This window comes from Carya illinoinensis, chromosome 7, assembly GCF_018687715.1.
Source record: "Carya illinoinensis cultivar Pawnee chromosome 7, C.illinoinensisPawnee_v1, whole genome shotgun sequence".
In the NCBI taxonomy this organism is placed as follows: Eukaryota; Viridiplantae; Streptophyta; class Magnoliopsida; order Fagales; family Juglandaceae; genus Carya; species Carya illinoinensis.
In genome coordinates this window covers 34967642-34982560 of record NC_056758.1, presented here as the reverse complement: position 1 = coordinate 34982560, position 14919 = coordinate 34967642, and the positions used below count along the sequence as shown (strand labels likewise).

General features: G+C 35.6%; 2 protein-coding genes and 1 non-coding gene across 3 annotated transcripts; 2 read left to right on the top strand and 1 right to left on the bottom strand.

Moving 5' to 3' along the window:
- The first annotated feature begins 208 nt into the window (after nt 1-208).
- Nucleotides 209-6706, top strand: LOC122317229 (protein PSK SIMULATOR 2-like). The gene is made up of 12 exons (XM_043134204.1): nt 209-1103; nt 2298-2596; nt 2756-2848; nt 2938-3028; nt 3459-3552; nt 3984-4081; nt 4405-4474; nt 5134-5237; nt 5330-5440; nt 5580-5656; nt 5807-5851; nt 5926-6706. The coding sequence occupies exons 1-12, from the start codon at nt 822-824 to the stop codon at nt 6398-6400; spliced, it is 1839 nt and encodes a 612-aa protein (XP_042990138.1). The 5' UTR covers nt 209-821; the 3' UTR covers nt 6401-6706.
- A 150-nt stretch (nt 6707-6856) lies between these two features.
- On the bottom strand, nt 6857-6960 carry LOC122317651. The gene has a single exon (XR_006244574.1). It is a non-coding gene; the product is annotated as a small nucleolar RNA Z279/snoR105/snoR108 (small nucleolar RNA).
- A 6797-nt stretch (nt 6961-13757) lies between these two features.
- On the top strand, nt 13758-14551 carry LOC122314863 (chaperone protein dnaJ 11, chloroplastic-like). Its single transcript, XM_043130492.1, has one exon. It carries the CDS (start codon nt 13844-13846, stop codon nt 14345-14347), a length of 504 nt encoding a protein of 167 aa, XP_042986426.1. The 5' UTR covers nt 13758-13843; the 3' UTR covers nt 14348-14551.
- Nucleotides 14552-14919: the final 368 nt, after the last annotated feature.

The window sequence follows — 14919 nt, the reverse complement described above, 5'->3', positions numbered from 1 at the left end:
GTGTTTATCGTAGGCCAATGGTTTTATGAACGTGGCTAGTGTTGTACCGTTTCTTACTCATCTTTGAGTTTGACCTGCCGCTTGGGGTTGGACTGGAGATTTTAATCTGGGGGTGGCGAAATCCCAGTACCGTGCACTGAACGACTTTGACGTAGAGAACAGAACGCTGAGGGGTATAATAGTAATAGGAAATTTCCACGTCTGACTAGGACAGTCACCTCAACAACTCAGACACGGTGGGCGGGACTGGGACTCGGAACGTCTAGTATCTGTGCCTTTTGTCTCTCGAGCTTCACGGTGATTGTTTGGTTTTCGGTGCGTTTTTCACATTTGATTCTGTACAGAAATCTTTTCCCACGAGAAGTTTGAACTGTCTCTTTGCAACGCGGTGTTTGGCAACATGAAGAAAATCCGTAGTCTACGTCCCGCAGTCAAAGCCGTGGAGTATATACCCTTTTCTCGTTTGGTGTAGCAAGTCTGAAAGTCTCTCTTCATCCGTCTTCTCCTATTCTCCGACTTCTCCTTCTTCTTCCTTCATTCTTGCAGTTATATGAACTTCATCGGGTTTGTTCCTCAGAATCACTTGGTTTCTTTCTCTAGTTGTTTCAGGAACTAGGAATAAGAAGGAATCGGTACTCTAAGTCTGTCTGGTTATGTTGACTCCTTTCAACAAATTCCGAACACAGCTTGGGTGAACGGTTATATTATTCTCAGCCGATTGAACTTACTTATTTTCGTTCTGGAAAAAAATTAATTTCTTCAAAATTATTCTACACGCAAGAAGTTGAAAACTCTTTCAATTTGTACCGTTTGGGACAACAATGGGAGCGGTGTGCTCCTGTGGGGTGGCCAATGGTAATGCCAAAGTTGGTAAAAATATTTCTCAGAAGCTGGAGAAGATAAAGGGCGTTAGTAAGCTGGAAGGGGATGATTATTCGGATTCTGATTCGGATGCTTTCATCAAAACAACGCGGAAGACTGATTCGTCTGTGGCGCGAAAGTCGTTGACTAGTGGCTCGAAGCCATCGACGCCGACTTGGTCAAAGTCGTCGCCTGCCACGCCGACTCGATCGAAGCCTTCGACTCCAAGCAGGACAAGCAAGGTGAGTTTGACGATTGTTAATTTGATTATGGTTGTTGATTTCAATGTTATATTTTTTAGTGTATAAATATATATATATATATAAATACATATATATAAATACATATATATAAATATATATACATATATATTTGTATTTATATATATTCGTTTCGTGGTAGTTAATTAGCAGTTTATTTTAGAGGAAAGTTCATGATCAGATTGGCATATGCATCGACGATGATACTCTCTGCAGGAGTAATTGATAGATATAGCGCTGTTGATGAGTAGAGAAGGTGAATAGAACTGCATGTGCAAAGAAATACTTATATAAGATAACTGCATAGGAGGAAAAGCTATTGTATTTAGAAAATTCAAGCAAAATTTTCGCCGGCAAAGAAAATTAAAGATGCTAAATAATGAACCTACAAGACCAATTTCATTGTGGGACACATCCCATTATCATCTTGCTTCAAATTTTTTCTCCTACCAAGGTATTTGTGATCCTCATGACTGGAGTTACCGTTATTGGAAACTTTATGTTTCCCGTCAATGGTGAGTTGAGAATGTATTCATTGGAACAGGAAGGTTGGTTCAACAAGCATGAACAGGAGGACTCAACAAATTATGCCATCTCTGGATATTGGAATTGGTTACTTCATCCTCGCACACATTCCTGTAAAAGGAGAATTTTATTCGGTTCAGGGGATATATGTTAGAATTCGTTTGCCTGCTTAATATTTGGTGCATGAAGCTTATATTCTCACCCATAAAAGAGAAATGAATCTTGTATCTCGTTTGAAAATTATTATGACAGCATCTGAGGCATCTAACAGTAAACTGATCCTGAATTGTTCTGTGGTTTAAACAGTTAATATGGGATGCATCTCCTGGCTCAATGATTTGATACAGCCAAGAAAGAAACATAAAGGGCCCTGATATGTATTTAATGACAATTTTATGTGCTAATGATGATTTCTGTTGTCAAGTCTGAAAACATTAGATCGACCGAATTTCCGAGGCCAAAATTTTTCTATCAAAAATAATCTGGATGCAATAATCATTCTGTATCTGTCTGGTTTTGCAGTACTAGATTATCAAATAAGTTGAATGCAAGGATTTAGAATTCTGTCCAAGGGAATAATGTTCCTTTCTTGGCGTTCGATACACTGTCACTTTTCTATACCATGGTTTATTTTGTTTTCTGCTTTTGCAGATTATTCAGAAGGGACTGGGAAGAGCCGGTGAGAGGGCAGGGGTTGTTCTGGACTCAATTGGAACTCACATGCCAAAGTTTAATGCCTATAGTGGGTTTGGCATGGCTTCAAGATGGAATAAAATATCCATATTTGCATTTGAAGTAGCTAACACAATAGCTAAAGGCACATACTTGTTGCAATCTCTTTCTAAAGAAAATATCCAGGCCTTGAAAAAAGAGATTTTACATTCGAGTGTAAAACAGTTAGTTTCCACCAATGTGGAGGAATTGCTGAGTTTTGCTGCTTCCGACAAAAGGTTGTTTCTTGTTAGAGAGAATAATTTGCTTTTGATATGAAGTTTGGCTGTCTTTTATGTCTAGTTTGATAGGATTTAATTGTAACTCTCTTCTTTACTTTCCATACTTTATAATTTCTATCTTCTCTTTTTCTTTTTTTGACCCTGGGGCATTTTTAGGCAGGAGTTTGAAGTTTTCTTGCGGGAAGTAATTAGATTTGGAGATATGTGCAAAGATCCACAGTGGCACAATATGGGTGAATACTTTTCCAAGTAAGTTGACTTTATAAAATATGGTATGGTCAGTATATTTTGCTGAGCATGCAAATAAAGATCTGAACAGTTTATAATAAATATTTCAGATTAGATACTGACGGTCCAAGCCGCAAAAAAATTATAGTTGATGCAGAAACAACAGTTCAGGAGTTGACGACGCTGGCTCAGCACACTTCTGTAAGTTAATTTAAAGCTTTGCATTTATATGTGCTGCTAGTTGGTGAAGTACTGTTGTGTAATTTCATAGAAAGCATTTGATCATCCTTTACAATGGCTACATGATGTTTGTAGTTCCTCCTATCTGCTTTATGCATTTTATTTCTTAATCTTTGGAAGTACATAAAAATACAAGTAACTATGCATGTATATATAGCTTGCTTCTACTATCATTGAAACACATAATACGTTTCCATTTCTGTGACATTCTGAAGATGTCTTATCGAATCATTTTAAGTGTATACTCTGGAGTTTTTTACTATAATACTAATTTTTCATGCTTTATATAAATTTTCCATTTTGTCTATCTACACTTGAATTTGGATTTTATCCCTTGGGCTACGACTAGCATTTATTACTCTAAGAAGCTATAACTTTTTCATTTGTGTAGGAATTATACCACGAGTTGAATGCTTTCGAAAGATTTGAACAAGATTATCGACGACAGCTTGAGGAAATGGAGTCCTTAAATCTCCCTCGACGAGGTTGGGCATAAAATTCCTATTCACTTACCACAAACTTGTTTTGAAAACTTGGATCTGTCTAGTTCATTCGAAGTAATATTTTCATAAATGCCCATCTCAACATATCAGTAATCACGTATTATGCTATACAAATTCTACCTTGGAAAAAGATATAATCTCTTTCTTTAAACCCAGGAAAAACTAGTGTCCTGTAAGCAGTATTCTTCATTTTCTACCTTCCGTTGTGCTTTGTGGCCTACGGTCTCATCATTTGCTACTACTTCATCAACCTCTAAACTTAGAAGATAATATCTTGTCCATGGATTAAATTTTGAAAAAGTTTTCAAAGTTCTAACCACTGATTGTTAAATGTGTCCAGTTTCTTCAAGAAGTCTGCTCAGTGGCAGCAGTGCACTAAATTCATTAACAGGTCATTTCGTTTGTAATTGTAGGAGAGAGTCTCACGGTTTTTCAAAGCGAGCTAAAAGAACAAAGAAAGCTTGTACAGAGATTGAAAAAGAAGTCTCTTTGGTCTAAAAGTTTTGAAGAGGTATATAACTGTGAGCACGTGTCATTATTTCTCAAGAGATAAAGCTGTGATATTTGGATACTTAGTTGGAAAACTTCATTAGAATCTGCTTCGATGTACTTTGTGCTTCAATTTATCATTTAAACTGCCAGTTTTGGTTTGTCTTTATACTACCTCTCCTGGCGGAAATGGCAGTCAAATATAAACACATTTATTTGATATAGAATCTGTCATAGGTCAAGGAGGAAGGTGTCTACATTATTAGTCTTATCTTCCACAGAACAGAGTGGAATATTATTCTCTGTAGTTTTACTTATATTTTCAAATTATTTTGCTTAATGCAGATTGTAAAGAAGCTTTTGGATGTTGTCACCCACATACATAAAGCTATCTGGGAAGCTTTTGGAAACAATGGTATGAGTTGTACATCTCGTAATGAGAGTAGCCACAAAGATCATCTAAGTATTTAATCCTAAAAAGAAATGTTTAAATTGCCTCATAAATGTAGAATCTAATTTACGAGAAAAATATAGCGTAGAATCTTCGTTGCAGACTTTGTTTTTTACACTACACATGCCCTCGTTTTGAAATGTCCCAGAGTATGTAGAATCTCGGTTATGAGAAAATATGGAGTAGAATATTTTTTGCGGCCTTGATCTTTTACAACTACATGTGCCCTGGTTTTACTGAAGTCTCTGCCTATTGCCAAGTATCCCTTAGTCATGTACGAGGCATTGGTTTTGGTTGAATCATGTTGTTCTTTTTCTGTTAGGCATCCTAATTTATGAACAGTTATGCAAGCAAATTAACCGGTCAGTTGTTTCTTGCTGTGTGGATAGATCAGAAAGTCGAAGTACATTATCTGTGACAAAAATTTCTGCACATAGATCCTTTGTTACTGCATGGTTTTATCATGTCAAGGCAGTTTTCGAAATATTTTTAGATTTGCTGATGTCCATATATGTATCTGGAGGAATACAAGTCATTTGGACATGGTTTAAGTTGTTGGCTTTGAAGTATGTGATTCAAATCATTCAATCATAAATTCTTAGAGAGTTGTTGATGCATGGCAGGTATAACATTGGTTAGTGAGGAGGAAAGCAAGGGTCCTCAAAGACTTGGTGAAACTGGTCTTGCATTACACTATGCTAATATTATCAACCAGACAAGTATAATTGTGAGTATAAATCTTCCCTTTTTAGGGATTTCATTTTCAGATAATTGATTTTCCAAGTATGTGTTCATGAATGGAAGGTTATGTGTTGACAGGCATCTTGCCCAACCACCATTCCCCAAAATATGAGGGACCAATTATATCGGGCATTGCCAAATAGTGTTAAGACGGCCCTACATTCCCGAATACTTGATCTCAATGAACGGGTATGCCCTCTGAAGATGGTTGAACCCTCGGCATTTCTTCTATTCTCTACTTATTCATTTCTCTTCATGGATATTTAGGCTCAAGCGTTTCTTTCTTTTGCTAACATATTTTATTGCTTCACCTTCTGTTTCTGTACAGCTTTCGATTTTTCAGCTCAATGCTGAAATGGAAAGGACGCTTGAGTTGCTACTTCCATTTGCCACAAATACTCTTAAGTAAGTTACACTATTTCACTGGGACTTTTTTACATACCTAATCTCTACATGCTGCTATTTATTTTCTTGTACAAATATAAGCGAATATCTTTTGTTAGTCTTTCATTTTACACAAACACTCAATTTTCCTTCTGTTGCTTTTGGTGACAGAGCACATCAAGGTTTCGGGTGGGTTGGAGAATGGGCAAGGGCTAGGTTTGTCTCACTCTCGCTCTCTGTCTTTCTCTGTCACTAGAATTATACTTCAGTGTTTGTTTCTTATTGAACAGTATCGAGTTCGACAACAGTTCAACCGCACCCAGTAACCCGATCCGCCTCCAGACGCTATATTATGCAGATAAGGAGAAGACGAATCAATACATCCTTAAATTAATGACCTTGGTACACCATTTGATCATCTTAAAAAGACGTAGAGATCCTGCTTTGAAGCCCCTGCCTTTACGATCTCCAACTCAGAAGACAGTCGATTTTCACTCCAAGACGAAGCATCTCATACCCTTGAACTCTACTTCTAAAACCCATGGAATACAACTTTCTCAGGAAGATAAGAAATTGTTAGATGAGGTGGTTAGTACCTTGATGGTCCCTGGAATCAGCAAAAGTCAGCACTTTGCCATGGCCAAGAATGGAGGAACCACGGTTTTGAGCAGGAGCACAGGTTGTTCCCCAAGCAGAGAAACGAGTGCACGACAAGGCAAGTCTGACGTTCTGGATATCATGGATGGGCTCAGATGTCACGGTTGAACGTATACCATTCCAGACATTTTCTTCGCTCCCAAAATAGTTCGTTCATTGGCTCGTCATTTCATTATATTTTTTGTGGTTATATTGACGTTTCATCAACGTATATCCCCCATGTACAGGTGGATATGTGCAAGTATACAAGCTGTTATAGTGTAATGTAATTTTTTTTCTTTCTTTATGGCCTCAATCAATTTGAATGCCCAGAGTAGTACTCTCCCGGGTTGTAACGTAAAGTGGTGATTTTTTATTTTCTGAACATTCGATCTTTGGTTCTCTAGAAATATATTTCCGGTTCTCTTAGAAAAATCTATTGCCAATTGGATAGAAAACCTTTGACGGCTTCTGTAATCAGAATTGTGAGCAAGAACGGCAGAATTTTTGGTTGCTCAAAATCAAAAATTTCAGCACCAGTGTAGAAGAATTTGAACTTGATTTGTGGGGAAGATCTTCAAGCTAGGGATCAGATTGGTGATAATGGGAGCGCCCAATTGTCGTAACCAGGCTGGGGCGGACACCCCTCTCGCATAAATATTACGAGAACCAACCACTCATCACATCCCGTTAACTGCCTGAAGGATCATGGCTTCGTCGAGGCCTCTGTCTGTCTCCCTTATAGAGCCGATTCCAACACCTCTCATTCTTCCGTCTCGATGTGGGACTAAACACCAAATCCCTCTCTCAGTCCGTGCGAAAAAGAAAAGGCCAATCATGGACCATGTCAATGTGATGCGATATTGGGGAGCCCATGAAAGTTAGAAAAAGAAAAGTCCATGAGATTCGGGAAAGCCTCAATTGGAAAGGTCCAGCATTTTTTTCCTTTTCATGCTTTACTCCTATAGAAAATATGTTGACAACAATTCGAAGTACTGAAGGGGATCTTTTGATGAGTGACGACTTCCGTAATTGATAAGAATTATAAGAAGAAGAAAAAAAAAGAGGATATGCTTTATATTTGCGTTTTGAGCACTCCCTACGGATAATGTAAAACCTCATTTTCTGTATAATTTGAAGAATCGGAGTCCAAAAATGGATATTCTATTCCATTTATATTTTTTAATTGTCTGCAATGTTACCATTACATCTAGTGGTAACTGTTCACTATTGTAAAAAAAAAATTTAATCATTTTTCTCATCTAGGTACTTTCCCCTCCCCTTGAAGATTTCTCAAATTTGTGAATGAAAAGGATTAAAAAGTATAATATTTAAATGATAAGAACAAAAATAAATAATCCGATGTATAATATATTAAAAAAATCAGTATGTAAAATATAAAAAGTAAGTTTTAATGATATATTTTAAAAGATAAGATGAAATATTTATTGAAAGTGCTCTGATAATTGATAAGTAAAATGAGAAGTTATTTGAATTTTTTCTGATATATTTTGTATTCGATTTTGTGAAAGTGGGTAGGTAAAAGTAATAAGCTGTTTGAATGATAGATTTTGTTTGTTTTAGCGAAAATTACTTCTTCTTATTCTTTTTTGTGTTTTTTCTTTATGAAAAAATAGGTAAATTATATGATTTTTATCTTTTTGAGGGAAAAAAAATCGGTGTTAAAAATTGTTTGGATTGAACTTTAAATTTTAAAACAATATATTATGAAACTAATAAAAAGGGTCACATGTATGCCCAATAAACAATTACTCTGCTTGTACATCAAGTCCAGAAATTATAATTGTAATCATAAAGTACGTAAGTACCTTTGATTTATTTTTAAAAAAATAAATAAATATAAAATTTATATAGAAAAATTAAGCTTTTAATAATTCACTCTACTATTTTTTAAAATAAATATATGAACCTTATATAATCAACAACTGTATCTACCGTAACTTTGAGGCAGCAAACGACGCGCACACGACGCTTATACATATGGCCAGCCCATGCAAAGCCTTACTCACGCAACCATTCCCATCTGCTGACCATATTGCTTGCTCCTTGCTTGTCAGTGTTGCCACTGTCGGCTGTTACATACGTACGGGTTACGTAAAGGGCCGAGCTCATATTGAAGAGCCCCGTGTAATTGTCAAAGGCTCGATTGTGGGCTCAAAAGCTTCGTCTCAAGTAGTTTGCCATGGGCTGCCCGAGGAGGCTCGACATTTTTCGGCTTTATCCACATCAATAATACTAGTCACAGCTGAAACTAATTTATTTTTATTTTTCTATTTTATAATTAAGAAAATATTTTTTTATGATATTATAATTTTAAAAAAAGATATTTACAAAAATACATATAAAAAAATCAAAAAAATAAACACAAAAAATAAGTAACAGTGTCTTCGAGCAATTAGGGTTGTACAACAATGGATGCCGCCAACTCTAATTGGCCGCCACCACACAAAATCGGCAAGGAATCAGTTGGTCAGAGGTGCAATTTATTTAAAATTGATGTCGATTGGTTCGACCTTAGGCTAAATTATTGAATTCACCGACGTGAGTTATCTATTTATTTTTTTAAAATATACCTATTTAAAACAATATTATTTCACTTAAATGAACGAAATGACGTCGTTTAGAGTTTGTAATTAAAAAAAAAAATTAAATGAAACGAGGGTTTAAACACCGTCGTGCACTACATCCCTCTTCTTATTCTCGCTCCTACTTTACACTTCACAATCTCTTTTTCTTTTTCTTCTTCTTGACTTCACCTCAACACCATTCCACTTCGACTCTATGACCTCTATACTACAAGAAAAATGACCTTTTGCAATCAATTTATTACAACGAAAAGATTATTAGCAATCAAAATTGATTGCTAATAATCTTTTCGTTACAATAAATTAGTCGTAAAATGTCGTTTTTCTTGTAGTGCCACTCTCTACATAAATCTTTTTCCATTACCGTTCCTCTCTCTCTTCATTTGTGCTGTTTCAACTTTCATTCATTTGTACGTACCGATTATTTTTGTTATGGCTTAATTCTTTAACAGTAGTTCTTTTTATATTTTTTGGGCTTAATTTGTTTTGATCCAACTTATATTGAAAAAACTGGTACTAATTAATTTGTCTGGCTTAATTTATTGTCAATTTGTGATGTGTTATACCTAAATCAAAATCGCACTGATAAACCGATGTGAACCGACCAACAGATGGGAATCGATTTTATTTCCATTCTTTAGCTGTTTCGGTCGATATTTCTCCTTAAATTCATATCGATTTTAATTTTATTCAAAAATCGCACCGAGTCGGTTTTCATCCCAGGAACGGTGGCGGTGGTGCCACCCTTATCCTTATTTCATCCATACTGAGCTTCGGTTGTCGTGGTCCATGTACGGAATGAGTCGACATTGAATGCTATCACGTGAGTCCTGGTCCTATAATTCCGTGTCGACTCCAGATTAGAGTAACACGTCAACCGATGTCGGCTTTAGCCACAGAATTCCACCGTCCATTCTATGAGTGCTCAACGCGTGTCGAAAGTGTCAGACTGTTTTTCGTCTCCAACCGACGTGTCTACACGTGGGAGGGAGGTTCGGCTGACATGAATGCCCCTTCGGACGCTCCGCTGCATTGGATTATTTAACTGTCGTAAAAAACTCGAGTCAGTTCAGCAGCGAGGTTTTCACCGTGTGGGGTCTCCTAGCTTTATCCAATTGCCACGTCCTCGGGTATACAATTTTTTTGACTAAACGACAGATAACCGTCACGTGGCATTGCCTGATTAGATGCCCCTCGGTCCCTGCCAACGCCGAAGGGTCCGCCACAAACAAACAAATCTTATCCATTTTCCTTTTTTTTTTCTTTTTTTAAGTTGTGAACGGCAAATAATTTTTTCTGGATATTTATTACAATTATTTAACATGGTCTCTTTGTATGCGAGTCGCTACTGTCAGGATAGATATAAAAAAATCACAAATATATTAATTTTCTAAAGATTCTACAATTTTAAAAAAAAAAAACTACACCGCTCCAAATTATTTATCATAATTTATTAAAAGTTTAAAAACTTATTGGGTGGTCCAGTTGGTGGTGGCCTCTTGCTGTCCAATCCCAAAAGTGGTTCACACCCATGCAAACCGGATGTGTAACTGTAGCCTGCGCATCTTTTCTATTAGAAAAATGCTAAATACAAACGTCGAGTATAAACACCGAGTCAAGGTTGCCAGCATGAAAAGATGGAAACGCTGCGTTTTCATAATATATCAAAATGACAAAGTAATATGAAGTCCTCCTTCTCAATATTGCCCTTCCTCCTTTCGTCTTCTTACATAGTAATACAAAGCCTTTTGAAACCTCATTCCAAAACAGAGTCCTTCATCTTCACATCAACTTTGCATTTTCGTCTTCTTCTACCATATGAGCAAGCTCTGGTTTTTCATTTCATATTCTCTTTCGTGTTTCAGATTTGTGATTTCATCTCATTTCATCCTTCTCAACCTTCCTTAAAACTTTTCATCTTCTCGACGAACCCACGAAGCTACAGCCACTCTCCCCTTCCTCGTTCTATAATGAAGTTGTTAAATTCTTTCCTTATAAGAGTCACAGTCTGGTTAGATTGTAATCTAGCTAGCGAGAAATACAAACAGATGATAATAATCACAATGAAATATGAAAACATAGAAGGTGTTTGAGAAAATGTTAAGAGATAATGGAATCGAAACTACCCCCTTTCCTGGTGGATTTTGCCATTATTGGAACCATATTTATTAGACAATTCTAATAATCTTAAGAAATACCATTACGGCGAAACCCACCAAGTTTTCTCCTACTCTTTCCGATGTTTTTTAGAGTGTTTTTCTTGCTTTTGTTTCCATGGATGCCTTGAGGCTTGATTACTGGAATGACAAAACCTATCAAGTTCTCTCTTGGCCTTTCCGGTGTTATTAGGTGATTTTCTTACTTTTGTTTTTATGGATGCCTTGAAGCTTGATTACTGGAAGTCTGGAATGGCGAAACGTCGAAACCCACCAAGTTCTTTTTGAAAAAAAAAAATACGTGACTTAGATTTTTTTTTATTTCTTTTGTGTTTTTCATTAAATCGTGCCATGTTCCTATTATCGTTTGATTTATTTTGTTTTTTTTTCATTAAATTGTGCCACGTCGCCCTGATTACGTCTCATTTGCATAGCGACGACTGTACCCAGCAGGACGGTTTCTATTATGATAATACTATTTATAATTTTTATTTTTATTATTCTCTTATTATTTTATAAAATAATATTATAATTAAAAACTATTTATGATTATCATAAAATAATGAAAGGATGATGAAAAAATAGATGATGAATAGACTTTTTCAATCTATTATGATTATCACTCTATAATCATAACAAATATTTTTAAAATATATAATTTTGTTATATATAAGTTGGTGGATAAAAATATCACTTATTGTGGGACATGTTATAATTTTTAAAATAAGTTAAAATATCAATAATGTTTTTTATGATAAATGATGTAGAAATCTTTCATATTAGTGAATGTAATCATGTTAGATATATTGATAAGGAAGCCTATAAATAAAGTTTTCTTAGTATATAATTTTTCTAATTTGTAAGCAAAGAAAAGTACCCGTTTATTAATAAGATAAATGCTTTGTAAAGTGTGTCCCCAATTTTTTTTTTTTAGTAATTAAGAAAGAATTTTTTAGTAATATTGTGAATTATTATTTTTTAAATATTTAAAAATATAAGAAAATAACCCCCCCAAAAAAAAAAAAAAAAACTTATTGAGTGGGCATTCGGGGATATAGCAGTACCCTTATTAATTAGGTATCCCTTAAGCCAGTAGTACTCTTTGCACTACTAGTATTTAATTTCCTACCCGGAGTAGACGTTAAAAAGCCTCTTGATCTATAATCATGCATGCATGGTCAGATTTTCCTTTCCGAATTTATATTAATTCATTATAAGAAAAATAATTTTTTGTGTCACTTACTTAAATTAGATGTAAAAAATACAAAATAATTATAAAAATTTTTTCATAATTATTTTGTATTTTCTGTATTAAATTTAGGTGACATAAAGAATCATTTTTCTTGCAGTGATTATTCATTGTTTCTTATCTTTTAGCTGTAAGGAGTTATCAACTTGCATGTTCAATTAAGGTGTCGGTACCCGCGACGATAATTGGCATACTATCCAGTATCTATATATTTGCTGGAAGACAAGTGGCCCGGGTTCCTCTTTTCAACATTATGATATATTTAAAAGATTTAGATCTTGCATACAGCTTGCTCATTCGCCCTAGCCTTTCCTCAAAAACGAAGAATATATATATATATATATATTTGCTATTTGATAACAAGTTTTATTTAAAAATAAATAAAGAAAAGCAAATTTTACGTATTTGAGAAGCTAGGTATGGATGAAGGCATTTTTAAGAATATTGTGTGTATATATATTATCATATATTAATTGAAACATACGATGAACCTATATGCAATTAATTAAAGGCAGTCCAGTCCTTATACTCTTCCTCTTCCAGATCGAACTTTCTCTGGAACAATTTAAAAAAATAAGAGCAGAGGAGGAAAGTTCAAAACCGTGATGAATCTAACCTTATGTGTCCCGAAGTCAATGGGATTTTTTATTTTTTAAAAATGTATATCATATTATGGGCTGTTCTTACAATAATTAATTAATATAATCAACCTGCATAATTAAGAAGATGCCTTTCAAACCGCCGCGAAAATCATTTTCCTTAAAAAAGAAACAGGACCTTCAAAGAGCCTTTGAGAAGTTTATCAAATAAAAGTAAACGGAGAGTTAAAGATTATACCTTAATTTGATGTACACTTTTATACATATGAGATGTTTTTAGCGTATTCTGTATTGGGCAAGTCTGCTAATACATACCAATCAGGAATATGACGACCACCCATACGTACAAATATCTAGCTAGCGTATGAAAACGATCTCCATCGGGCCTCAAAAGAATTGCAATATAAAGGGCATATACAATGGTTTTGGTTTCAACGTCACAATGCTAATTCTCATAAATCATCAAGATCAGTATGTATTGTTTTGGGGGAAAAGAAAATAGAAATTCAGAAGAAGAAGAAGATAAGAGTGTATTGGGACTCCAATAATTTATCCCAAGTTAAACCATATCATGTATGATATTTGCAGTAATTACTAATTTCAAAATAAAGGATTTACCTGTAAAAAAATAAACAAAAGGGAGTGGACAATTAGAGATGAGATAGAGAGACGGAATGGCACCGAGAGAGAGAGAGAGAGAGAGCGCGCGCGCATTGTCTTCGAAACGTAGGCGGAGAGGTACTGGGGACACCGACGTTTCGCTGAGTCAGCATGGGACAAGATCGAATCATCCAACGGATAAGCCTATGATTCGTTAACCCACCCACACTAACCATGGTTAAGCCACTTCTTCCTATCACTATAAATACCAACCTCATCCAACCGTCTTCCACTCCCCTTCTATCCACACGGATAAGCATAAATCCACTGCACTTCAGCAAAACTACTGCCAAATCTTAACGATGTTTTCCGCATCCTCATCCTTAAGCTCCTCCTCCCATTTCTTCGGACAAAAACTCGCCGTAATGGACTGCCAACGTTCTTCCCCAAAGTCCCTCAAGTTCCGTGCCTCTCCTATCTCCGCCGCTTGCACTGCAACCGCCGAGAGGACCGGGTCCCACGTCACCTCTTCGGCGTCACTTTACGAGGTCCTCGGCATTCAGATGGGTGCCTCCTGTCAGGAGATCAAAGCAGCTTACAGAAGACTAGCGAGAGTGGTCCACCCCGACGTTTCAGCTAACGGTCAAAGGGATGGTCAGACTTCTGCGGGCGAGTTCATCAAGGTCCATGAAGCGTATACGACGCTGTCGGATCCGGAGAGACGCGCCGATTACGATCGCTTGCTTTACGGCCGTACGCGGCGGACGGCGAGTTATTCTACGGGGATGGCAACGCGTGCGGCTACGACGGATTTCCAATTTTCTAGAAAATCAGGGCGGAGATGGGAGACCGATCAATGCTGGTAGCCCCAAAAGAAAGCAGGAAGATTCATTAGGTTAAAATTAGAGATGGAGATGATCTTAATTAGGACTTGAAGAATGACACCGAGGGTATTTAAGGGATATTGTGTCAGAATGACACCGTGTATAAATGTAGCACGAATCTTTTCTAAGTGTGAACAGGCGCCTTTTAATAGCCTGATTAATATATGAAATTTTACATCTTCCTTACGTGTTTTTTTTTTTTTTAATCTTCCTTACGTGTTTGAATATGAGAATGTCTTATCGTTATAATTTTATAAATTTTCTGTATAAAATTATATATAAAAAAATCTTTTAACTTTTTTTAAAATTTAAAAAAATAATATTTTATTTAACTTAAAATTTCAAAAATCGCACCGTAATAATTTCTTGACAATACTCTACTTTACTCTTTGGTGAATAATAATATTAATATTAAAGCTATACAAGTTGTTCAATTATATAGTAAGAAATATATATATTCGTTGTTTGAGATTTAGCATGCTGATCTTAGTGCAAATTATATATATAATTTTCTTTTAAATATTTTAAAACATTTTAAAAAAATACAATAATTC

Bases quoted from the DNA above. Each gene is read 5' to 3' on its own strand.
- LOC122314863 (XM_043130492.1), top strand. From the start codon at position 13,844: ATGTTTTCCGCATCCTCATCCTTAAGCTCCTCCTCCCATTTCTTCGGA.
- LOC122317229 (XM_043134204.1), top strand. From the start codon at position 822: ATGGGAGCGGTGTGCTCCTGTGGGGTGGCCAATGGTAATGCCAAAGTT. The intron at 5,238-5,329 runs GTGAGTATAAAT...ATGTGTTGACAG, and splicing joins TCAACCAGACAAGTATAATT to GCATCTTGCCCAACCACCAT. The intron at 5,852-5,925 runs GTTTGTCTCACT...CTTATTGAACAG, and splicing joins GGAGAATGGGCAAGGGCTAG to TATCGAGTTCGACAACAGTT.